At 40.5% G+C, this 25563-nt stretch overlaps 1 protein-coding gene across 1 annotated transcript in view; it reads right to left on the reverse strand.

The window, feature by feature from the left end:
* TNFRSF21 (TNF receptor superfamily member 21) overlaps positions 1-25563 on the reverse strand; it is a 63918-nt gene that overhangs the window by 8343 nt on the left and 30012 nt on the right. Inside the window, exon 4 of the mRNA XM_070778077.1 lies at positions 18294-18559. Coding sequence (XP_070634178.1) covers positions 18294-18559 — 266 coding nt within the window. The remainder of the gene's footprint in view (positions 1-18293; positions 18560-25563) is intronic.

Here is a 25563-nt window from a genome sequence, read left to right on the forward strand (position 1 = left end):
GCCAATCCTGGAACATCATGGCAAGGGAAGAAAAGAAACCTATGGATAACTAGCTGTGTGGTCTTAGAAAAACCTTGTCCCTTTTCAGACTTGTTTCCTCATTTCTAAAAGAATAAGGTTACTCTAGGTCATCTCTGTTCACATTGTCTCGCTTATTGTTTGTCTCACTACGGCTTTTTGGCTTTTTCGTTCTCTCCCCTCACCACCTGCAGACCCCCCAGCTCCCTTTCTCCTTCCAAGTTACTCCCACTGGTTCCTCAACTAAGGTTTAGCACTGAGTTATTTTCAATTACTACCCAATTACAATCTCCCCGTGGTTGTACAATCTGTTTTCATAAAACTAATTAACAACTTTGATGCATCAGTGATCTCCTGAAATGAAGCCTTAATTACCCAGCCTGAATGCCCTTTGCCAATCTGCCAAAATGGTTCAACTTAACCCCTTGGCTCCTGGCATCACCCAGTCAGATTCCATAAGACCCTTCTCTCTCCCCTCTGTAGCCAAATATGCCTGATAGGGTTAAGGAGAAAGCACCTTACAATCAAAAGTCTCCCTTCCAACTGAACCTTCCCTCCAGATCTCATCCAATACTTAGAAAGTAGGAAGAATTCTTATGCCACATTTGTGAAAATTTCTATCACTTAAAGATGGTTTTCAAAAACACATTTGCTAAATTCAATGGAAACTAATTGTTATTCCATCTGAGTTGACCAGTTGTTACTCAGCTCCAGTAAACAAAAAAGGACTTAAAAAAACGTCATCATCAATGCTCAGCTAAATGATGCAACACGAATATACAAATCTATTTGATGCTAAGGTAGCTCTTATTAGCTCCATTTTACAGATGAGCAAACCATGGCTCAAAGGGGTTTAAGTAACCTCCCCAAGATGACAGAAGCCACTGTTATTTTCTCCAAAGCTCCAAATGTGATTCTAATGAGCAGCCATGTTTCAAAACAACTGGACTATATGGTCATCTTTTACTTTCATTGTTTCACTTTTTCTGTTTCATGTTTAGCGCTCCCATCTCATTTACGTTCTCCAGTTTCTCTGTCTCTCTTTCATTGTTGTTCTTTTTCAAGCTTTTATCAAGTGTAATAGAAAAGCATTTGTACACACAAATACATAAATAGTATTATAATGTAATATATATTTTAGAAAACTTCTCCATTTTTGTCTAGCTAAAAAATTTATGACATTTTGATTCCACGTGTTTAACTAAGTATGAATAGAATACTAAATTTCTAATTTATATTCACTCAAAATTTTGATACAGTTCCACTTATTCAGACATCTAGTGTTACTGCTAAAAGGCTAGAAAGCTTACTATCTAGTGATTTAAAAAAAAAAATTGAGGTTTGAAACTTCTAATCCAATTCTGAGAATATACAGAAATACTATGTTGTAAAAAAAAAACAAAAAAAAAAAACAGGAAATTAACATGTGATACAGTATTATTAACTAAAATACAGATTTTGATCAAATTTCACACAAAAATATGATGTCACAATTACATTTAAAATATATTTTAAAACTGTGGGCTTCCTTGATGTCTCAGTTGGTAAAGAAACTGCCTGCAATGCAGGAGACCCCAGTTTGATTCCTGGGTTGGGAAAGTCCACTGGAGAAGGGCTACCTACTCCAGTATTCATGGCCTTCCCTTGTGGCTCAGCTGGTAAAGAATCCACTTGCAATGTGGGAGACCTGGCTTCGATCCTTGGGTGGGGAAGATCCCCTGAAAAAGGGAAAGGCTACCCACTCCAGTATTCTGGCCTGGAGAATTCCATGGACTGTACAGTCAAAAGAGTCGGACATGACTAAGCGACTTTCAGTTCAGTTCAGTTCAGTCGCTCAGTCGTATCTGACTCTTTGCGACCCCATGAATCGCAGCACGCCAGCCCTCCCTGTCCATCACCAACTCCCGGAGTCCACCCAAACCCATGCCCATCGATTCGGTGATGCCATCCAACCATCTCATCCTCTGTCGTCCCCTTCTCCTTTTGCCCTCAATCTTTCCCAGCATCAGGGTCTTTTCAAATGAGTCAGCTCTTCCCATCAGGTGGCCAAAGCGACTTTCACTTTCACTTAAAATCTGTAGTTGTTTCTTAGAAAGTTAAATGAAAAATTCTCATATAAGTCAGCAATTCCACTTATGCATATGTATCCAAAATAATTGAAATCTGGGAATTAAACAGATACTTGTATACCAATGTTTAGAGCAGCCAATTCCCAATACTCAAAAGGTGCAAATAGCCTAAATGCCCATCAACAGGCTAATAGTTAAACAAAATGCTGTTTATACATATAGGGAATATTATTCAGATTTTAAAATGGAATGAAACTCTGATACATGCTGCAACATGGATGACCCTTGAAACTGTTAATGCTGAATGAAACAGACCAGACACAAAAGATTAAAAATTACATGATTCTACTGATAAGACACACATAGAATAGGCAAATTCACAGAGACAGAAAGTAGAACAGTAGTTACCAGAGACAGAGGAGCAAAGATCATGTGTCATTATCATTCAATGGGCAGAGAGTTTCAGTTTGGGATGATGAAAAAGTTCTGGAGATGGATGATAAAGGTTCACAGCACTGGGAACAGACTTAATCCCTCTGAATCGTACACTTAAAAATGATTAAAATAGTAATTTCATGTTACGTGTATTTTACCACAAAACTTCAAAAAAAAAGATCAGGTTTGATCTAGTTTCCATCCAAGTTAATCCTCTTTGCTGTGTCATATCACTTGCTGTCTAGACTCACTGTACTTACAGATACTGACAAACCCTGTAAACTCAATACAAAGATATCACATGACCAGAGGGAGCTGCTCTGCCCTGTCCATCAGACTGCAGGAGCCAGAGGACCCATAACTCAATGGCAGATCTTGCACCCAGGCTGGATGGCTGCCCGGAGGTAAAGATGAGAGATTATGTAAATACCAGATACTTCAACTGTGGCCAATAACCTTGTTTTCTATTAGAAAATATTTCAGATCCCAACAGACCAGTGACTACTTAAAAAAACACAAATTCAATTTCCACTAAAGGTCTATCTCAAATGAATTACAGTCACAAATAAAGAGATAACTACAACTATTTAAGGATGATGATATTATCTCAAGCTTGTTTCCCCCACTCTCCCAGCTGCCAACATCAAATTAAATTTCATGACCTTTGATAGGTCTACGTAGGTATGTAAGACTGGGTTCTGATAAAAAACGAGCACTTTCCTCCTTACCATACAAGTATCTCCTGATACTGGAATCTATGTGGTTCCTCTGTTTAGAGAAAAGGAATTCAGATAATAAGAAAGGTTTTGTTACCCAAAGTTATGTGGTTCCTGGACTTCAGATCTAAATGAGAGTTCAGATAATGATGGTTACCAGCCCCACCTCCTCAAAATATGTACCTGAATCTATTTAATTCCTAAGTTCAGATACTAAAGAATTCCTGTACAAGATGATTTCTCCCTTAAAAAAAATCCCACCGCCAATAAAAGGGGAAAGTTTCGTTAAAGTCCCTGCTGATAGGAAACAATGACTTTATTTTTCTGAGTGTGAATTCTTGTTTCAATACAATCCAGAGAAAGGGGTCATGAGAAACAGCAGCCAAGTTTACTCAGGAAAAAGTTTTGCAAACATAAAGAAAAAAGAGGAAATTGAGAAGACGATGATTCCTAAACCTTTAAAAGAAAGGTTGGCAGTTCTAACAAATTTGGAGGGAAGTCTTACAGAAAGAAACGTGGAGTGGAAATACACATATACACATACACACACATAAACACAGATAAAGCAAAGATGTCAAAACATAATTGTTCAATCTAGGTGGTAGGTTATGCATGTGCGTTGTACTATGCTTTAATTTTTCTTTGCTTCCGGAGTCTTTTTTTTTAAAGGGAGGACAATAAATACATAAAGAAGGGCTATGGGCCAAATAACCTGAAGGCAAAAATTCCCCAAACTTTTCCTAAGCTTCTGACTGTTAAGTGCTCTGTCAATCTTCCTTCTTAACTTCTCCCGCCCAGCCCAGATTATAGGAAAGGGAAGCAAAGAGGGGCTTCTATTGCATAACTAGGGGACAGAGCTAACATTTAAATCTAAATCATCAACTGGCAAGCGATGATTGCCACTAAGACACTGGCAATGATTGCAGCTAAGACACTGCAGCCTTAATGCTTTCTAGATCTCCTTTCTAGAGGTCAGGAGATGGAAGCAGCAACAGAAGTACAATGTCAAGATGCCAAGATGTTCAAGGTCCCTGGGAACCCCCGTGCCAGACAACAGAGGTAGCAGAGTTGAGTGAACACTAAAATATGCATTTCCCAGGTGAGCTGCAAGCCAATAGCAAAACGTGTGGAACAAACTCACCCACCCTCAGGAAGCTCTCAGGATTAACTTGACCCAAACATGCCAAAACCACTAGAGTATTATTTTGAAAGACACCCTCAACCCACCCTAGATTGGTCCAAGCACAGAATAATTCAAGAATTGTGTTTCAACTGCAACCTTACTTAAGATTCTATATAAACATCTGCCCAGGTTATATAAGCATCACCAACTCAATGGACATGAATCTGAGCAAACTCCCAGAGACAATGAAGGATAGGGGACCCTGGCGGGCTACAGTTCATGGGGTCGCAAAGAGGAAGACAGGACTTAGCCACGAACAACAACAGGTTAGCTGGCCATGGTGTTTCTCCTTTAAGCATCTCAAGCCCCAGTCAAAGCAGTTGCTATAGTCTTATACATGGTGGTTTAGACCCTAAGTCGAGTCCAGACTCTTGCAACCCCATGGACTGAAGCCTGACAGGCTCCTCTATCCATAGGATTTTCCAGGCAAGAATACTGGAGTGGAGTGCCATTTCCTGCTCCAGGGGATCTTCCTGACCCAGGGATCGAACCCGAGTCTCCTGCACTGCAGGCAGATTCTTTACCAACTGAGCTACGGGCCAGGGAAGCCATCTGTCTATAGCGTATATATACATGCCATTTGCTAATCCTGATCTTAAGAGTTCATTTCAAAACTGAATCCCAAGGGCTAAAAAACCAGCCACATTTAAGCCAAGGTGTGGTTGCTAGCCAATCCTTGCCTTAAGCAAGAGAATTTAAGAGAATTGGGCGTGCAGGGTAACAGGCACAGGAAGCCACAAGCAATGCGGTATAAAGCTGCCAGAGCTGGTAAGAACCAGCTGGCTCCGGAGGGAGGCGAGGAGGGCGTGGCCGCCCAGCTGCGGAGCGCGTGTGTGTCTGCAAGCTGTCCAGGCTGCTGACATCAACCCTGAGCTGATTCACCAACCGGCTTTCTCAAAAAACGGAAGTGAGGAGAGTAAGTCAGGGGGGCTCTCTGAGTTCACAGCTGGAGCCAGCTCACAATCAAATACACCGCCCAGCCTTACAAGGGCTCAGCCCCCATCATTACAGGAGGAGTTGGCCCTGTTGGAAACGACAGGGTTCCCTAAACCTCACTCAGTGAGACCTATTGCTCATTAGGAAACCTTTCCCACAAAAAAAAAAAAAAAAAGCCTTGGGACTACTCTCATCACGAAAAAAAGACTGCAAGAATCATAAGCTTGCCTTAAGACACGATAGAAGTATCCAACTATATAAAAGGAGGTCCTGTGAATTTATAATTTTCCAGGTACCTGTGTACTTAAGATATGTATGGAGACTTATTGTGCAGTAGCTTTGATCCTTTAATTGGGGTTTATTAATCCTATGGTAGGGTTTCCAGGCGGTGTGCTTAGTCGAGCTCGACTCTTTGCGACCCCATGGACTGTAGCCCACAGGCTCCTCTGCCCATGGGGGTTCTCTAGGCAAGAATACTGGAGTGGGTTGCCACACCCTCCTTCAGGGGATCTTCCCAACCCAGGAATTGAACGCTGGTCTCCCGCACTGCAGGCAGATTCTTTGCCATTTGAGCCACCAGGCAACCCCGCCCTCCCCCTCCCCCCAGGTGGTGCTAGTGGTAAAGAATCCACCTGCCAATGCAGGAGAGGTAAAAGATGTGGGTTTGATCCCTGGATCAGGAAGATCCCCTGGAGGAGGGCATGGCAACCCACTCCAGTATCCTTGCTTGGAGCATCCCATGGACAGAGGAGCCTGGTGGGCCGACTGAGGACTGAAGCGATTTAGCATGCATGCAGACAATCAATCTTATGGTATTGACCCACCCAACCAGAGGCTGAGGTATTGTTCCAAAGGGCCTTTGGTAGCTGCCAGTAAGTTATTTTAATATTTGTCTTAAAGTTAACAAGTATTATAATGAAATAGTCTACATGATGCTAAATAAAGGCTTTAGAATGGTTTTTTTTAGAAGTGTGGACAGAAAATAATTTCATAAAAACACATGACCTTGAAATAAGTAGGCTCAAGCTGATCTTTCTGACTCAAATTCTCTGAACTTCCCAAATCTGATTAAATTAGTGTCACTTAATAAAAATCTTAGTTGAATTTATGCCATTAGAATTAGACTATATGTGGTACACAGTGCATGGTACAGGTGCAAAAGAGAACTCTGAAAGTACTTGCCCCTCACTAATCAATGATGTCAGCTTCTCATTTTCCTTCCAGTGTTAACTGTTACCAACTCCCCATGTATTCTTCCAGAATAGTCTACACTTACACCAATCTGGTAGGTACATATATTCTTCACCCTATTCCAGACCTTCTCTTTCATTCTTTACAATTTTTTTTTACAATATGGTAGCACAGTTTAGGTCCATCCTGTTCTGTACCTTGCACTTTTTTGTTTAAAAATGTATCTTGAGGTTAAGCACATAAAGAGCTGACTCACTGGTTTGGATAAATGCATACTGTTCCACTGTATGGATGTTCCAGAGCTTACATAACTAGTTCTCTATTGAAGGGCATTTGTGTCGCCTCTACCTTTTTGTTACTAGCAAGTGATGCTACAATGAATAATTTACCTGAACCATTCTGCACGTATGTAGGATGTATGTAAGGATATACGTAGGATGAGGTGGAGGAGGGGTGGATTGGGGGGTTGGGATTAGCAGATGCAAACTACTACATAGAAAATGGACAAACTACAAGGTCCTATTGTATAGCACAGGGAACTATACTCAATATCCTGTAATAAACCATAATGGGAAAGAATAAGAAAAAGAATGTGTGTGTGTATATATATAGAGAGAGAACTGAAACACTTTCTTGTACAATAGAAATTAACACAACATTGATTTACAATATGCCTCAATAAAGTAAATTTTAAAAAGAACATATGTAAGATGTATTCCTAGGAGTGGGCTCCATGGTCAAAACACGTGTATTTTGGTCCATGCCAGATGGCCCTCCACTGGGGCGGGCTCATGTGGACACCCATTTGCAATGGATACTGTTCCACCTTCTCTATTCCCTTTACAACACAAGAGTGGAGTTATACCTTTCTCTCTCTGCCAGTCTAAGAGGTTAACATTGCATCTCAGTGCAGGTTTCAATTTGAATTTTTCTATTTTGAGCAAGGTTACAAAAAAAAATCCCTATACCTTTAAGAGCCTTCAGGATTTCTTTTCTGTGCACGCGCTTATTCACAAACCATCCATTTTTCTTTTGGATGGTTGGTTTCTTAATTAACTTGCAAAAATCCTTCATTATTAAAGGAAATTAACCCTATATTGCAACTTTCCCAGTTATTATTTTGTCTTTGGTTTGTATATGGTGTTTTCTGGCTCATATACATATTAAGTAATTTAATTTTTCTTGTATGGCTTCTGTGTTTCATATCATTCTCAAAAGACACTTACTTATTGTGTAAATAAATGATTATAAAAACCAAACACTTCCTCCACCTCTTTCCCTAGTACTTTTTTCCCTAAGCCATTTTAATGTTTGGTCGTTTCAGCCTGCCCCTGACTCAGCCCAAACTGTGGCTAAATCAAAGTTTCTTCTGTTACAAAAAAAAAAAAGTAATACGGAAATTAGAAATGACAGCTGTCTCTCCCTCAAGGAAATGGTGAGGAATAAGCAATTACCAGATGGTGCTAGTGGTAAAGAACCCGCCTGCCAATGCAAGAGACAAAAGAAACTCGGGTTCGATGCCTGGGTTGGGAAGATCCTCTGGAGAAAGGCGTGGCAACCCACTCCAGTATTCTTGCCTGGAGAATCCCATTTTCAGAGGAGCCTGGCAAGCTACAGTCCATAGAATCACACAGAGTCGGATACAACTGAAGCGACTGAGCACGCACGCACAATTGATCAAAACAATGAAATTAACTAGTGTACAATAAAGCCTACTGCTGACTGAAATATAATTCCTTAACAGTCAGTGTATATGCTTTTGGCACTTGGGTTATAAAAGATGAAGAGACAAGTCTCATGAACATAGGATGGAGAAGCCAGGCCAAAACCGAAAGATATTAAACTTTGTCTGAATATGAGTTTTGGCTTTAAAAAAACAAAATATGACATCCAGCACTGGTAATTCATGGAGAAAACAAGCTTCTTTTCATAATATTGATTCTGTTTCTCTCGAATGCACTTTTTGAGGAAGCCAGTAAGGATGTGGATTAAAGGGGCAGAAAATAGTTTTACCTCCCACTCCCCGTCTCTATCATCCACCGATAGACTCAGCCTTTTCTGAATGTAGAGACACCGTCCCAAGAAAAAAAGAAAAGCCCATTTCAAGTCCCCTGTATGGCCATTTCACAGAGGATATTCCAACATCTGGCTCACACATGCACCCCTCCTATAAAATGCCGGCATCTTGAGCGATGATTCTGTTTCTGTGTGTTTTGGTGTGTGTCTGTTTTCTTTGTTTTTTTAATATAATTTTGAAAGGTTACTTTTCATTTACAGCTATTACAAAATATCGGCTGTATATCCTTTTAGCCTATCTTACACCCAATGGTTTTACCTCCCTCTCCCCATCTTATTTTGCTCCTCCCTGCTTCCCTTCCAAACTGCTAGTTTGTTCTCTATTATCTGTGAGTCTGATTCCTTTTTGTTGTATTCACTTGTCTGGTGTATTTTTTTAGATTCCACATATAAGTGATTTATATAGTGTTTGTCTTTCTCTGTCTGATTTATTTCACTAAGCGTAACACCCTCCAAGTCCACCATGTTGCTGCAAATGGCAAAATTTCATTCTTTTTTTTTAACGGCTGAGTGGTATTCCATTGTATATAATGTGTGTTTTCTTTTAGTATCTCTAGTGCCTAGTACAGACATTGAAACAAAATGGGTGTTCCTTTAATGTTTGCTAAATAAATTGCTTGTGTCAAACCATCCCACCTTTAAAGGCTAGGAAAGGGACTTCCCTGGCAGTCCAGTGGATAGGACTCTGTGCTTCTACTTGCAGGGAGCACACGTTCAATCCCTAGTTGGGGAACTAAGATCCTGCATGCCACGTGGTGCAACCAAACAAAAAAATTCATTAATAAAAAAGTAAAGGCTACTAAAAAAAAAAAAGAAAGAAAGCATGTCTAAGTATGTGTGTGTTAGGGAGGGAGGGTATACCCAGTCCCAAGATCCCAAGAATCTGTTTCCCAGACTTTTCTATCACCTGTCACACTTCAAATGCTTTAACATGTCTGAAATTGGGCTGTATCTAACAACTATAATTCACAATGTTTTCATTGCTTTCTTAGTGGTACCTATAATAATGGTACATACATGGCTGACACAGCTTTCAACAAAATACAGAAATATATGTTAATTCTAATACCTGTTTCTCACAGGGCCTTGAAGCTTGCTAGATAAAAGCAGATGCAAAGCACCTAGACAGTGTTTGGGACACGGCAGATATGTGGCAAACACTGGTTCACTTTCTCCATAACATGCATTTACAGAAAGTAGACTGCTATTGCTTAAGTCAAAAAAGGAGTGTATGGAACTCAAATTCCAACCATAAAACAGTAGCTAAGATGTACTGAGCCCCACTAGTAGATGTCAAGTGCAGGCCTGGGCATGTACAATCATTATCTCTACTATTTACATGAGATTTCACCAGATGTTTATGAGACAAAGGTCTAATTGTTGGTTATGTCAGCTCCTTTTGCTAGTTCTTGGAGATTCAAAGTTCCAACTCCTGCACTTGATGTGAAGTGAGACACTGAAGCCTCATTCTTGTACCTTTCCTATTAAAGAACAATGAACCTTCTGATAAGCTTGCTACTGAACCAAATGAAACAAAATTCCAAGGAAAATACATGTTCTTCGTAGACTCAAAAGTTTGAGAAGACCTTAGTGTAAAAAAAACAGATGGGGCTCCCTGGGCAGAAACCTCATGAGAAAGTCTTGGACAAGAAGACCAAAATATACTCTTGAAAGAAATTAGAGTCTGTCTTTAAAAAAAAAAATTTTTTAAATAGAAATGTATACATCTGTCCTTATTTTCTAGGTATATTGTCGTGGGTTGAGTACCCTTATCTTCTGATGTTACAATTCCTCATGCACACTTCTATTACAACACTTGCCTATGCCACTAAATTGTCATTATTTGCACATATGTCTCCATCTCGGTGAGTAAGCTGTTGAAAGGCACACACCTTTCTTCTTTACATAGTATTAGGCACACAGCTGCTGCTCTACAAAAGATTGTTGACTAACTGAATGAAACCATGGAGTATGACAATAAGTAGAATGGCCTGAAATGTCATTAAATGTCTAAAGGCTTCTTCATAGGCCTGGCTCCTTTGTACACAACCACCACCTTAAACACAAGCATTACTCAAAGTATCTGGCCTTTCGTGTGTCAGCATGCTTTTACAGAGTCGGCTTCTCACCATACGGCAAGTTCCCCAGAACCCACAGTCACACTCTGCAAATTAAGTAACTTGACCTGAAATGACCCCCATGCAGTGGCCACATAGCAGAAGTCAGGGGCTCGATACATGCCAGTTTAGCTAACATCTCAAGGCCTTAGGACAGTAATCCCTGTTTTCTAAGAGACGGTCAACTGGCAAGTTAAGGGCAAATCTGAAAAGCCAAAAAGTCAACAGCTAACTGTACAGCTGGTATTTGCCTCCACTCGCCCTCACTATATTAAATTTCTGAAAAGAGCTGCTCTCAGACAACGTAGATCAAGACAGCTGCATCCTGTAGCTGATAAAAAAAAAAATTCAGTAACTATAGTTCCCTTTTCAGCAGAAGCAGTGGTACTGTCCTCACAGACAGAATGCCAGTGCTCATCATCTCACAATTAAGATTCTCCCAGCAGATTATACAGAGCAAAACCACTCAGTCTCCAACACAGAGTCCACTATGGTTGAGAGAGAGAGAACTGTCCCTGGGACCGAGGTCTCCAATGTGGTTTCTGGAAAGGATTAAGAATTTCTAACAAAGAATCATTCTACTATATAGACATTAACCACAACAATACTGGTTTCAGATTCATCAATTCATCAATAAAACCATACATTACAGTATGGTTTTAATCTAGCTAATCTCATGAAAGGAGGGAGAGAGGGCTGAGACACCCCAAACCCTCTGCCTGATCAACACCAACCCTTTGTATTTGTGAATCTCTGGTCAAAGCAGGCAGCTAAAGTAATGCTTTATACTATTTTAAATGATTGTGGTTGTTTTTAATATGATCATTCCCTTTTATTGAAATGCAGCTGATTTACAACGTTGGGCTGGTTTCCGATGTACAGCAAAGTGATTCATTTTCACAGATACTTCCTTTCTCATATTCTTTTCCATTATGGTTTATTACGAGACATTGAATATATTAATAGTTCCCTGTGCTACATGATAGGACCTTGTTTATCATTTTTAAATGTACATAAAATTCCTTTTCCCTCCCTTTCTCAAAAGGAAACTCTAAAGGAAGGCTGGGAAATTCAAATTACCACGACTTCTGAACCTAGCCAGTAAGCATCACTTTCATATCCTACGTTTTTACATCCCATAGTTTAACAAGCCATTATCTGATTTAATGCTAAAAAAAAGAAAATATACCACTTGAATTCCCATTTTAAATAGAAAAATAAGAGACAGAGAAATCATTTGCCTAAGGTTTCCTACAGAGAAAGAAGCAAGTCAAAGATGAGGGGGGAAGAAAGGAAAACCAGTACACTGGGTAAGCCTATTTGAATATAAAAAGATCCGAAAAAAAAAACCAGCAACAACATAAAAGGAAACCTAGAAATCCAGTTGCTCAATTCTGTATCCTTTTTCTGACAGCCCTTGAAAGAGCAGGCCGTTGTCTACATACACCATCCCCTTTGTTTCTTCACTAGAGAAAACATTCCTGCCAGCCTAGGAACACTCACTCAGGCAGTACAAGAATAAATATTTACAACTAGCTGGAATTTCCAGTTCTTGGGCACTGAATGCAGATGGCAACCCTCATGCTTAACCGTCTGCCCATCGAGCAGTCTTGAACTTGGCAGTCTCTCCCTATCCGACACAGTGACCCTTGGTGTTCAGGATTTAAAGAATCTATTGATACGTGAGTTGGAGCTAGTCAAGAACATTCTTCCATCTCTCTTGCCTCTAGAGCCTGGGAATAATTGCAGTGATTCATGGTAAACATTCACCAAGGGTTTTCTCTGGGTCACACTCACCTAATTTCACAACAGCTCAGAGGACAGGCACTAAGGGTGTTCCCATTTTCTCATGGAAAAACCGAGTCAGTGATGCCACGTATGTGACCAGGACAGGAATTTAACCCGGTACGCTCTTCACACTGACATCCTGACTTGGAGCCTTTATGTTGATAAACTGCACACCCACCAATTCCCTCCTCCCTCCCTCCTGGGTTTACTCCCTTAGATAAAAGATGTACACCTTTCTTCCCTTCAATAGCAGGTTTCTCTGTCAGCAATGACTCCGTTTTTCCTTGTCTTTGCATTGCCCAAAGTGCCTGGCATAATAGTGCCCATGCAATTTGTTATGTAATACAGATTTAAAAATAAAATTGCATCCTCTCCCTTGCTATTTAGCAGGGGAAACTTAAACTTGGGCTAGAAAGTACTGAAAGAAAAACTAACTGTTAAGTTTAAGTTCCATTTTTCCGGCTCTCCTTCAAAAACAAAGCCCAAATAATGCAATTTATTTTAGTCAGTGGGCATTTTCCTGATGAAGAAAGACAGAGTTTATTGCTGGAAACCAACGCTAAGTAATTCTTTAGGCCAAAGAAAAAGGATCTCAGGCAAACATGGGGAGTGAGCAACAGAAAAAAATCAGTAAGCAGGTAAATCTACATGGAGTGTGACCGTGTAAAATCATAATAATTATGCCTTTGGGAGGCTAAGAAATGTGTAGTGTTAAAACGTATGACAGTAAGTCAGAAAGAGAAAAACAAATACATAATATCACTTAATATATGATATCCAGAAAAATAATACAGATGAACATATTTGCAAAGCAGAAACAGAGACACAGGCATAGAGAATGGACATATGGATACCGGGGGACGGACTGGGAGACTGGGATTGAAATATATACACTACTGATGTTATTGTTTAGTTGCTAAGTTGTGTCTGACTCTTTGTGACCCCCTAGACTGTAGCCCACCAGGCTCCTCTGTCCATGAGATTTCCCAGGCATGAATACTGGAGTAAGCTTGCCATTTCCTTCTCCAGAGGATCCTCCTGACCCAAAGACTGAACTGTATCTCTTGCACTGGCAGATGGATTCTTTACCAGGAGCCACCAGGGAAGCCCATACACTATCGATACTATTAAAATAGATAACTAATGAGAAACTGCTGTATAGCATAGAGAACTCTACTTAGGGATCTGTGGTGACCTAAATGGGAAGGAAATCCAAAAAAGAGGGGATATAACTGATTCATTTTGCTGTACAGCAGAAACGAACACAACATTGTAAAACAATCATACTCCAATAAAAATTATTAATAACTTAAAAAAATAAAATGTATGACAATAAAACACAAGAGGGGGATAAATATGTTTAAAGTCTTTTAGGGCTGTTGTGTTGTCTGGAAAATAATAAAAAGTACACATTTATAAAACAGTTCATAATTTAACTGTGTGTGGTAATCTCTGGGGTATCCATTAAAAGTAAAGTAAAAAGAAAAAAAAAAGTGTACCTAAGAAGTTAATGAGAGGAAAAGTAGAATAATAAAAACACCCTATTTACAAGAAAGGAAAAGGGGAAGAGAACAGATAAGACAAATATAAAAAATAATAAGATGGTATATTTAAACCCAAATATATGAGTAAAGAAAGCATTTTTAAATTACATTAAAAAATGTTACCACACTGAAATTTTCTTAACAACAAAACTATTAGAATAGATTTTTTTAAACTTTCAATATATTTACTTACAAAAGGCTTTCTTTATAAGACACAGGAAAAAAAAGTTAAAGGATGGAAAAAAGAGACAACATACAATTTGGAAAGTTGTATTAGGCTTTTGTTTTGTTTTTTAAAGAGTTCTGGCAAAATCCCAGTAATTTCCAACTACTGTCCTTTGCCGATTCTCTCAAAAGTTCATGCCTGGGACGGAAAGAATAGAGATGATTCTGGAAGGCTGGGGTCCATTTTCTTATTGAACTTGAAAGAAGAGCATCCTGAGAAACTCAGGCCACACTTCAGATAAGAAAAGAGTCAGGCAGGTGAATGAAAAAACAAACTGTGATACACCCAGACAATGAAATAGCACTAAAAACAAATCCACTATCAAGTTATAAACAGACGTGGAGGAAGCTTAAATGCAGACGCCTGAGTGAAAGGAGTCAATCTGAAAAACACCCCATGACTCCAACTACACGACATTCTGAAAAAGGCGAAACTGTAAGAGACGCTGAAAAAGCTTAGTGGTTGATGGGGGAGGTGTGGGGAGTGGGGAAGAGAGAAATGGGTAAACCATGGAGAACTGTTTGGCCAGTGAAATATTCTGTGTGATAATGATGGACATGCGTCATTTACCCAGACCCACAGGACTGTACAGCACCAAGAGTGAACTCTAAGGCAAACTATGGACTTTGGGTGATTATGATATGTCATTATAGGTTCCCTCTTGGTAGAAACTCTTTTGACGGACACCCCTGATACCCCTCTTTTGACTGATAACTGATAATGGTGAATGAGGGGGAGGCGGTGCATGTAACTTCCCTCTCAATTTTGTTTTAAACCTAAAACTGCTCTAAAAAATGGTCTTTAAAAAAATTCAAAGAACAGTACACCATAAAGTAAATTGTACTTATAATTTGTTAATGCATAATTTTGTTTTTAAGTCAGACTCTGGATGTGTTTAATACATAAATGGCTAATAGGCCACCAAGGTTAATAATGGACCAGCTGTTCCTGACAGAGGTAACCAAAAGGAACACCAGGACCAATCCTCTGAGTGGAACATAACATAGGTGTTCTCAGGCTCATGAACAGGAAAAAAACATTAACCATTTTAAACACACACACAAAGTCATTTTCACACATTAAGAGCCCATTAACTCCTGGGGCAAAGTCTCAAATTGCCAGCAATACCACCATACACACAGAATACAAATCCACCAGAAAATGGAAAAACTAAGTCTCAATTAGGCCCCCTGTGTTCTCTGATTCTCTTGTTTGACTCCACAAATCTGAGAGATAAACTAGGAACAAGCTGCACCATTAATAAGAGCTGGCAACCAGAAATCCATGCTCACTGGCTATTAAAATTAGAATCGTAGCTGGGTCCACAACACTGCCAGACAATGATGGACATAGTTAAAACATGGAACAAGAAGCTTCTGCCCTCTCAGCCTTCATCCCAAAATGCGGGCCAGACTAGAACCAAGGAGAAAGCTACAGAATGTTTGAGTGCTAGTGTCTCTTAAAAAATAACAAAAATAGATACTAAAATATTTTATATATATGGAGGAGATATGAACAAGGAAAAAACTACTCTCCCTGACATGCAGTCTCCTCCATGGAGTCTGCATCTTTGGGCCCGCCTTTCCCAGGACCTAGGACAGAGCCTGGAATAAAGCAAGTGCTCCGTTGATGGAACTCAATGGAACCATCAGAGAAACATACCAAGGTTACTTGCCAAGGTCACCTGGTGTAGACGATACTCCACTACCGTCATCACCAACCCCAAAAAGAAAGTACTTTAAAGACTAGGAACAAATTCTAAATGACTGCTGAGTGTACACAGAGCAAGAGGACACAGATGTGCAGAAACCAAAAACGAAATAAGTTTTAGGCAAATCTGACCGAACATCGCAAACCTCAGCCAGTCCTCCCAAGAAAGAATGGATTGGCACATAAACCACTGTTGGCTCTTCCTCGATTAAAACGAGGATGGCTCCCTCTTTCAAGTTAGCACAGTAAAACAAAGCCCTACCTATCTTTCTCGTGGGTCCTTTCAGCTGTCATTTTTTAAAATGTTTTAAATCACAAAATAATATTTTCATTATAAAAAATAATTTTAAAAATCACTTCTCATTCTACTGCCTAAATTTAATAGAATATTAGCATTTATGCTTTTTCATTTTCCTGTGTTTATATTTGTTTTTTCTAGTCAGAAACCTCCTTGTGAACCCTTAACAATACCTCGTGATCATCCTTCCACATTATTAAATATTCCATTTAACCAAATCCTATCACTGCATCAATTATATTTTCTCTTTTTTGGAGGCAATATCAAGGTGATCCAGTGACTTATTCCCAAGTATCTAAATCCTTCTTCAATCTGCTGCTTGCCCTGACAGTTCTTTCCTTAAAGCTGAGACTCCTAGGAAGCACAATGTTTTGCCTCCTGAGTCCCTTTGTTTGAACTGCAGTCTTTTATTTAATTGGAGGCCAAGCATCTCCTTTTTCTTTCCCCAAATCCAGCTACTCAAAGCCTTGTTTTAGTTGAGAACCATACTTAATTGAGATGGTTTCTCAGAAAGTCAAAAGACACCGTGTGTGCCTTTGAATGCTTACCCCTGCCTCTATTAGTAAATCTTTTTTTCTGAACTTCCACATTTCAAAGGAGTTAAAAATACACCGAGATTGTAAAGTAATAATCCTTCAATTAAAAATAAATTTTAAAAAGTATACTAGGAGCTTTAAAGACTATCTTCAGAGTCAATTAGCACCAACGAACTTTTATCCAGTCAGTCACTTAGATAAAAGATTCACCTGATGAATGTTTATTTCAATAATGAAGTACACTGCTAGTATAGAAAGATGAAGGCATTGGGACTTCTTAAATATATAAAATTGAGTCCCTTGATACACAAATGTGGTGCAGAATGATAGCAGATTAGAGTGGACCAGGGAAAAAACTCTCTCCCTCACTCTTTTAGGTAATGAGTTTAGACCACTGGAAAAGAACACAGGCAGAATGGTCTTTTAAATTTTAAGTGGTTTTTATCAAGTCTCAGCAGCAGTGTTTTTCCCTGAGAATACATTGCAAAACTTCAATCGAAATCTGAGAACTATGATTCAATAGCCAAATTTGTAGTTAATTCACAGCCTTTCAGAGAAGTACTTTATGATTAAGGAAGGGCTAAGTAAATACATCATAACTGTAACTGTGCTATGTATAACACCTTCAGTAGGTCAGGTATTTTATATACTTTACTCCTCGAGTCTTAATGAACTCGGGTAAGAACTGAGATAACAGAGGCAGAGAAAGTTGAAGTGAAACATACTTGGTCACTCAGCTAGTGTCAGAACCAGGGTTCCTATCCCGTGCTTCCTGATGCCAAAACGGGGCTCATGGACCAACGACTATAAATAAATCACCCTCCCAGGTCCCATCAGTTTCATCTGAGACACTGATTGGACAAGCCCAGGGAGAAATATCAATCTTGTTACTAAACACTGCCAGCCCCACCTGCATCCTCGCGGTTACTTGGTGATACGAGGGAGCCTTCTTAAACCACATCACTGAAAACATCAGCTGTTAGAGGAAGGGAATAGAAAAAAGTCTTCCTTCTTGCTTTTGTTCAAAGTGTGTTATGCAAAATGAAACCGTAAATTGGGGAAAAAAGGGAATAGATCTAGATGTACAGTTTGATGCCAGAATCCATCCCAAAGGCAAACATTCTCAGTTTTGTACATTAGAAGCACTTGTAGGGCTTTTAAATATACTGATTTCTAAAAGTACTCGTTCTGAGTCCTGTCCTCAGAAATTCTAATTTGGTCTACAGTGAGGTCCAAGTACCAGAATTTTTTAAAAGTTCTCTAGATGATTAATGGGAAACCGCTTAGAAGCACTGCCCTAGAAGAGGTGTGTGTGTGTGTGTGTGTGTGTGTGTGGTGTGAAGCTTAATAGCAACGAGCAGTTCTTTTCTCTTCTGACATATACCTGGTAAAATCTGGAGCTCAGGGACCTAAAGGTTAGTGGGAAGGACAGACAGCTGGGCTGCGTTACCTGGGCCGTATCCTCCATGAGGCCACGGATCTTCTCCACCACATCGTTGCGCCGGTGCTGGCGCAGGGCGCTAATTAACTGGGCCAGGCTGGCCTCGGGGCCCCGGATGGTCCAGTGCTGAAGCGCTGCGTAGGCGCGCTCGTGGTCTGCCGTGTACCCGTTGGAGAAAGCGGCCACCTCCCTCTCGCTGGCATTGCACAGAAACTGATAGATATCCTTCCACTGGCTTCCCACTTGGGCTGCTACCAGCTTCAGGATGTCAATACCTATACCAGACACAAAACAAAATAAAGAAAAAGTACAGAAACATGAGGGCTTTATAGAAGGCTGTTCTGGTTTAACAAACTTAAAGAAGCATGCTTTCCCATGCTCTAATCAAGGGAGTGCAGTGTCTTCTAGAAGCGCTTGGCATACGCCACCCATCCTTGGGATGAGTTAGCCCACCTTCTGCAAACGTCACCTCAGGAAAGTGGAACCAGAAGAAGGAGCAACCTGGAAGAATAATAAATCACCCCTTAAAGATGTTTTGAAAGCCAAACTCAAAGTACTCAAGGTGAGTCCTTTATTTGCTGCTAAAAACTGGAATCAAATAAACAAGAGGCTCCCAGATGAAAAGAAAAAAACGGTGACTTCATGAAATCTAGAAAAAGGTAAGTCACAGGTTCAAACTGCAGTGGAGTTAATCCAGCACTGTCTGGGTAAAGGGTGTTGAGAGTTGAGGCTATGGTGTCCAATACACAAACTGACAAAACACCCATCTGATCCAGTCCAATTCCTTCTCACGCTTTAAAATACTGTAAGGCAACTTTCTCATCTATTATTATTCAGTCTCCTAAGTTGACTTGCACAGTTATAATGAAGACAACAGCAAAATGACAGTATAATAACAATAGCTATTATCTTCCAGATATTATGTGAAGGCATTAGCTCCTGGAACATTTTTATAAAGTATTAACATTTCAATTGTCTGGGTTTAAAAAAAAAAAAGAAAAGTAAGATAATTTGCCCAATATCACAAAGGTAGGCAGGTTGGATTTTGAACCCAACTCACTGGATACTGAGTCATTCTAGCTCATAGTAGGTTACTTGTAAATCTGTCAGCGTGGATCTATAGTTCCCAGATCTGATGATCAGAGTGTAAAATGCCAAAATCAAATCTTGGGGTCTGATAACTAGGATAAGCACCTGCATCCACCTGCTGTGAAGTAGGGGCTTCCCTGCATGGCAAAATTTGGTGTCCTCCTCTATAAGGCACCATCTCTCTGCAATTATGCATTGGCTTTGCCCAAATTTATCCAATATAACCCCACAGTAAGGGCTCTGGTAGTTACTACGACAGGTGAATGAGTCCTCTGAGTCAACACCATATCGTTCAATAGCCATACTCACATGCCCAGATACCAGAGTTATTATAGCTAACAATGTCGGCTAACTGTAGCTAGCAAAGATGATGTGGTGTATACACACACGGTGGAATACTACTCAGCCATAAAAAATGAAATAGTGCCATTTGAGCAACATGGATAGACATAGAGATTATCATACTAAGTAAGTCAGAAACAGACAAATAACATATGATACCACTCATATATGGTATCTAAAATATGACACAAAAGAACTTAGTTACAAAACAGATTCACAGATGTAGAAACAAACTTATGGTTACCAAAGGGGAAAGGGAGTGAGGGAGGAATGGATTAGGAGTTTGGGATTAGCAGATACAAACTACTATATAAAAAATAGATAAGCAACAAGGTCCTACTGTATAGCATAGGGAACTATATTCAGTACCTTGTAATAAACCGCAATGGAAAAGAATCTGAAAAAGAATATATATGTGTCACACTGAATCATTTCATTGTACTCCAGAAACTAACACAACATTGTAAATCAACTATACTTCAATTTTTAAAATAAAAATCTTGGGAAAAAGTCTTTAAAGCATTTACTACTCAAAAAAAAAAAAAAAAAAATGGAGTCAAGTTCCCAAGTGAAGCTTGGGGAAGAAAGCAAAGGAAGAAGAGTTTACCAGGATGGTTAATTGAATTTTTCAATTAACTAGAAGTTAGTCAGGAGGGAAAAAAACAAAACATTTTTTGCTCCAAGTAAAATAAACTATCCATTTGTGCCTAAGAAGAGAGCACTAAGAATTCCAGAAGTGTCCTTGTAAATGGAAGACTCTGTGGTTTGCACAGCCATGGAAACCCTTCCTCAGTCACAGCGTGCCACTGAGGCAGATGACTTGGAAGACTGTGAATATCCTGAACCAATCCCCCGAAAATGGTTTCAGAAAGTAAGTGCCTGGTAGCAGGCTGCTTTCTTGAAAACTGTAAAACTGGGATACCACACTTTGAGAAATGACTGTACTTCTCACACTATTTTCCCTGGCGGTGTGAAATACTCTTGAACCCACTGCTTGTTAGTTTTCATAGCAATCATTTAGCGATACATAGCTTTTGATTTCAAGCAAACAGACTCCTCAAAAAAAAAAAAAAAAGTCCTATTTAAAACCCCGCAGGTAACTTTCAGAAGCAAACCAGTTATTTGTGGTTGATGTAGTCGATTCTTCCAAACACCAAAAGGCTGCTTCGTCCCTGAATCTTAATGTAGGTCAATTCGAGGAAGGCCCACAGTGTCTTGCATGGAAACACGACTGTGTTTTCTTGTACGTGGGACCTTTGCTTAAATCTTCGTGATGCCAGCGACAGTGTGGCTTTGGGCAAACCACTAACTGTCATGTTCATTTCCTCATTTGTACAGTGGAGATACTCAGGACGGTCCCTGGGGATCAGCTGATTAACATTTTCTATAGAGTCGATTTATTTTTGGAAGTACCCTATCATTATAAATGCTCCATACACTGAGCACTACAACTTAAGACAAAATGCATTTCTGATGCAAACACACAGGCTTTATGGAGTAATTACAGAGTTTAAAAGGCTTACGCTTAACAATAGCTCCTTCTTCTGAAAGCCAGCATTTATACTTTTTTTTCAGCCACAAAAATTACAAAAAAAAAGAGGAAAACATGAAGAATGGGTTCAATGAGATTTTCCTTCAACTAAGATTGACTGGAAGCTAAATTTAAGGACCATGAATCAGGTTTCACCTTATTCTTCTACTATGTAAACATGGAGTCAACTCATGTGAACCAGCCTGGCCCCTCCCACTGCAGAGCTGATAAAGACAAAGATGGCAGAGGCAACCACTAGCTCTGGAGACCCCAGCCTCTCAGCCTAGCACAGGATCACAGACCACCACAGAAGAAGACCACTCTGAACTAGCCCATGACTCTAGATGTACCTTGCCCAATCCCACCATCGCCACCAAAGGGAAAAGAAAAACCTGCAGAGTATTTCAAGAGTATTCACTGGGCAGCCACTGTGTGCTAACTGTTTGCTGGAGACTGAAAGCCCTTGTGAGATTTTAAGACAAAGAGTTTAGCACCAAGAAAATGAAGTCATGCCGATGGAGCACAAAATTTGATGGGATCTGAAAGTGTTCTTTGTTTAGAAAAAAAGTTTCAGGCAAAATCAGTAATGCAAGTATAGGAAATGCAGTAGAATGATTAACTGAGATCACTACCTCTGGGGAGGGAGGGGGGCATTACTGGACAGGTGCACAGAGGGGACTTCAAAGGTATCCACAAGGTTCAACTTCCAAAGCTGCATGGTGGGAGAACAGGTCTTTGTATTTTATTACTGTACTTGATATTTATTTTTATTATTCCTTTTAAAGCTATATATGTAACATATATATATAACACTTCTACAGACATGTATTCATATACAACTCATATATACACATACTATTATGTGGGATATATAAATTTTCTTTAAGTGTTTAATTTTATTGGTGAGGAATCTCATGGAGTAAGACTAGAGACTAGTTTTAAGGCTGCCTAGCTAGCTTGGAGAAGGTGATGGCACCCCACTCCAGTACTCTTGCCTGGAAAATTGCATGGACGGAGGAGCCTGGTAGGCTGCAGTCTATGGGGTCGCAAAGAGTTGGACACAACTGAGCGACTTCACTTTCACTTTTCACTTTCATGCATTGGAGAGGGAAATGGCAACCCACTCCAGTGTTCTTGCCTGGAGAATCCCAGGGACGGGGAGCCTGGTGGGCTGCCGTCTATGGGGTCATATGGAGTTAGATACGACTGAAGCAACTTAGCAGCAGCTAGCTAGTGGTACCCCTGCTGTGGATCATATGGAATGTGGTGTCATAGAGGAACATTATTATTCACTTGAATTCTGCTCCTAGGGCACAGCCCACATATGAATGCACTCAGGGTTGGCCATGACGTGTGTGCTTCTTCCTGGCCTGTTATTACTGACCAAGCAGATGCTGGGAAAGTTTTTCTCTGAGGATACCAACTGTAGTTCTTTAAACTACGGTCCCTTTAAAAAAAAAAAAAAGGAAGTTTCAGCAAGCTTTTTCTGTACAGGGCGAGAGTAAATACTGAGAACTATACAGTCTCTGCTGCAGGTTCTCAATTCTGTTGTTAGGTGACAGCAGCCATAAGCAACACAAACGAGCCCATGTGCTGGTAGCAGTTTAAACTGCTTTAAACCAGGACGTACGGAATGAAAACAGCGAAGAGACGAATGTGTTTAAGCATAAGCTTTTTGCTGGTACTACATTCTCATCAGTTACAAGACTGAAGTATCAAATGGCAAAAAGACTTAGAGAAGCACTGTGTGAAAAGAAACACACACACAAAAATGAAAGTTCCTGCTCCAATGATTAACCTCATTGTGAAATGCTAGTGAAATTGAGATTGAGACCAAGTCCCTGCTTGGCAGGGCGCCCTGGTCATCTGTCCATCAGAGTTCGGAGAATTTTCACTGAAGACAGTCACTAGGCATTAAATCAATCTCAACTTGTTTAGCCGAACTTGTTTTTCCTTAGGTTGAAAAGCAATATAATTGTCAACCCATGAAAGTGCTGACTGATGGGCAATGAGGTTAACTTCGCTTTTCTTGTGTTTGTAGGTCCTGGAGCTCTGGGGGAATGGTAGAAGTTTCTAAAGAAGTCACTGAAGGAGTCAAGTCCTATAAACCAGGGGATGTACTAGCCAGGGGCTGCATCTGAGAAGGTGGGCCTGGCCCAAGGGAAATGGCTTGTGATTTTTAAGGCGCAAGTAGTAGAAAGATCACAAATGTATAAATCCCAAGATATGATTTCAAACTCTGTGACCTGTTAGTTGTGTGACTTTGGGGCAAATGACTTGTAAGATTTCAGTGTCCTCATCAGTAAAATGAAAATACCACTTCTTATTTCATAGGCCGGATAAGGAGAGGGATGGGGTCAAGTGTTAAAACTATAAAGCACCTTGCTTCTCCTTCCTCTGTTTCTTCCACTTCTGGACCAGGGTCACTGGAGCAACGAATCTGAAAGGTAGGAGGAGTTCTACAAAGACAGAGGCTGTTAGCACCAGGATCACGGGCACTGGACGATGAAGACAGGCTCCAGCATCCCAACCTCCTGGGTTTCTTGAAATCTCTCTAGTATATGTCCGAAGGGGCATCATTGCACAAGACAATAGCCACCCACAGAAAGGGACGGGTGAAAGGGACGGGTGAAAGGTCAATGCCGCCTCCCCTGCCACTCGCAGAGTATCAAGACAGCACTCGGGGGCTCCCTCTTCTGAGTGAGCAGAATGCCCAGCTCCACCCTGAGGAAGCTCAAGAAAAAGGGATGAGGTTATCATGAAAGACACAGTATTTTCCCAAACATTATAAAACCCTGAGTTAGATATGATCTGGGTGACAATCCTCTCTGGAGGCTCATTTCTTTTCAAGCTTCATGTCAATGCCAGCATGCAAGAAAGGGTTTGTCCTCTTTTAATAACAACCCGAACTGACTTTTATAAAGAAAGTATTAAAGCTCTGTTCTTTTGGAGATAAACATCTGAAATGAGTGCCATCATTAAGAAGCCACTGTAAAGCCTTCCCTGGAAGAGACACAAGAAACAGTGATGAAAGAACTGGAGGAAACAGAGGTCGTGTGGACCCCACGATACAGCCCTCTGAATTTCATGCTACACAACCATGAAGTACAGGAGTGAGTACATCGAAGGGATGAATGTGTTTAGTATAAGCTTTTTGCTGGTACTACATTCTCATCATTTAAAAAGATTTCCACTGTATCCCCCATCCTTGTGAAATGTATAGCAGTTCTCATTATCCTTCTAGAAAAAGAAGTGGGGGAAGAGGAGGGACAAATAATGAAAAAACTCTCATGGAGGCAATTAGTACACAAACTCTTCCCAGGACAGATGACTCCACAGTTATCCCTGTGCTGGTTTCTACACACACACACACACACACACACACACAGACACACATACACACACAGTCTCCTGAGACATATATGTCTCAGGAAAACAGGACACATGAGCTCAAAACCACTTCACTTCTACTCCCAGCCTGACTCCTGACCCCAAACATGCTCTTCATCAACACATGTTGTAATCTCAAGTTTGCCAACAGCAGACACAGGGCAAAGACGGACACAACACAGATAATGTTTGTATAGCAATGGAGGTCAAGTTCATAAATCTGAATAAAAGCCTAGCTTTAGCATTCCATGATGCCCTGTGCAACGGTCATGTTCTCAGAGATGCCTTTTCTGGACCTCTTTTGCCTGAGCCCCATGCCTGCTCTCATCACCATGATCCCCACCAACTCCCGGAACCTAGCAATAATAAAAAGTACAATGAGTGTCTCTGAATGAATGAATGGGAGCCATTTTGTCATCCCGTCCCTCTTGCCTAAACTGCTCACCCCCACCATTTATTATCCCCTTAGTCTATAACTTAAACCCCTGAGAATGTGAGGGACCAAAGGCTATCACATCCTTGCTGTGTGGTCTGGCCAGATCGACAGTCTTTATCATGATCAGAAGTTAGGCCAACGTGTGGCTTTCAGTGAGGGGAACCCAGGCTTCCCGGCACAGGAACCCAGGTGTTGTGCAAGAACCTCTCCCTCTGCCAGGGGTTCCATGGAGGGTGGTCCACTGTTTGCACATCTGAGCCCAGAGCTCATGAGGCAAAGAGGTCCCACCAGGGTGGAAACCTCCTCCAGAGATAAGCTATCCAAGTCACGGTCTGTCTGGCCTGATAACACAGTAAATGCTCCTAAAAGCAGATACCGCACACATGAATGTGTTTTGCAGTAACCAGCATGTCATAGGACGGTTAGAACATGCTCTATCGGGACTTCCCTGGCAATCCAGTGGTTAAGACTCTGTGCTTCCACTGCATGGG

The sequence above is a fragment of the Bos indicus genome, chromosome 23, assembly GCF_029378745.1.
Source record: "Bos indicus isolate NIAB-ARS_2022 breed Sahiwal x Tharparkar chromosome 23, NIAB-ARS_B.indTharparkar_mat_pri_1.0, whole genome shotgun sequence".
Taxonomy (NCBI): domain Eukaryota; kingdom Metazoa; phylum Chordata; class Mammalia; order Artiodactyla; family Bovidae; genus Bos; species Bos indicus.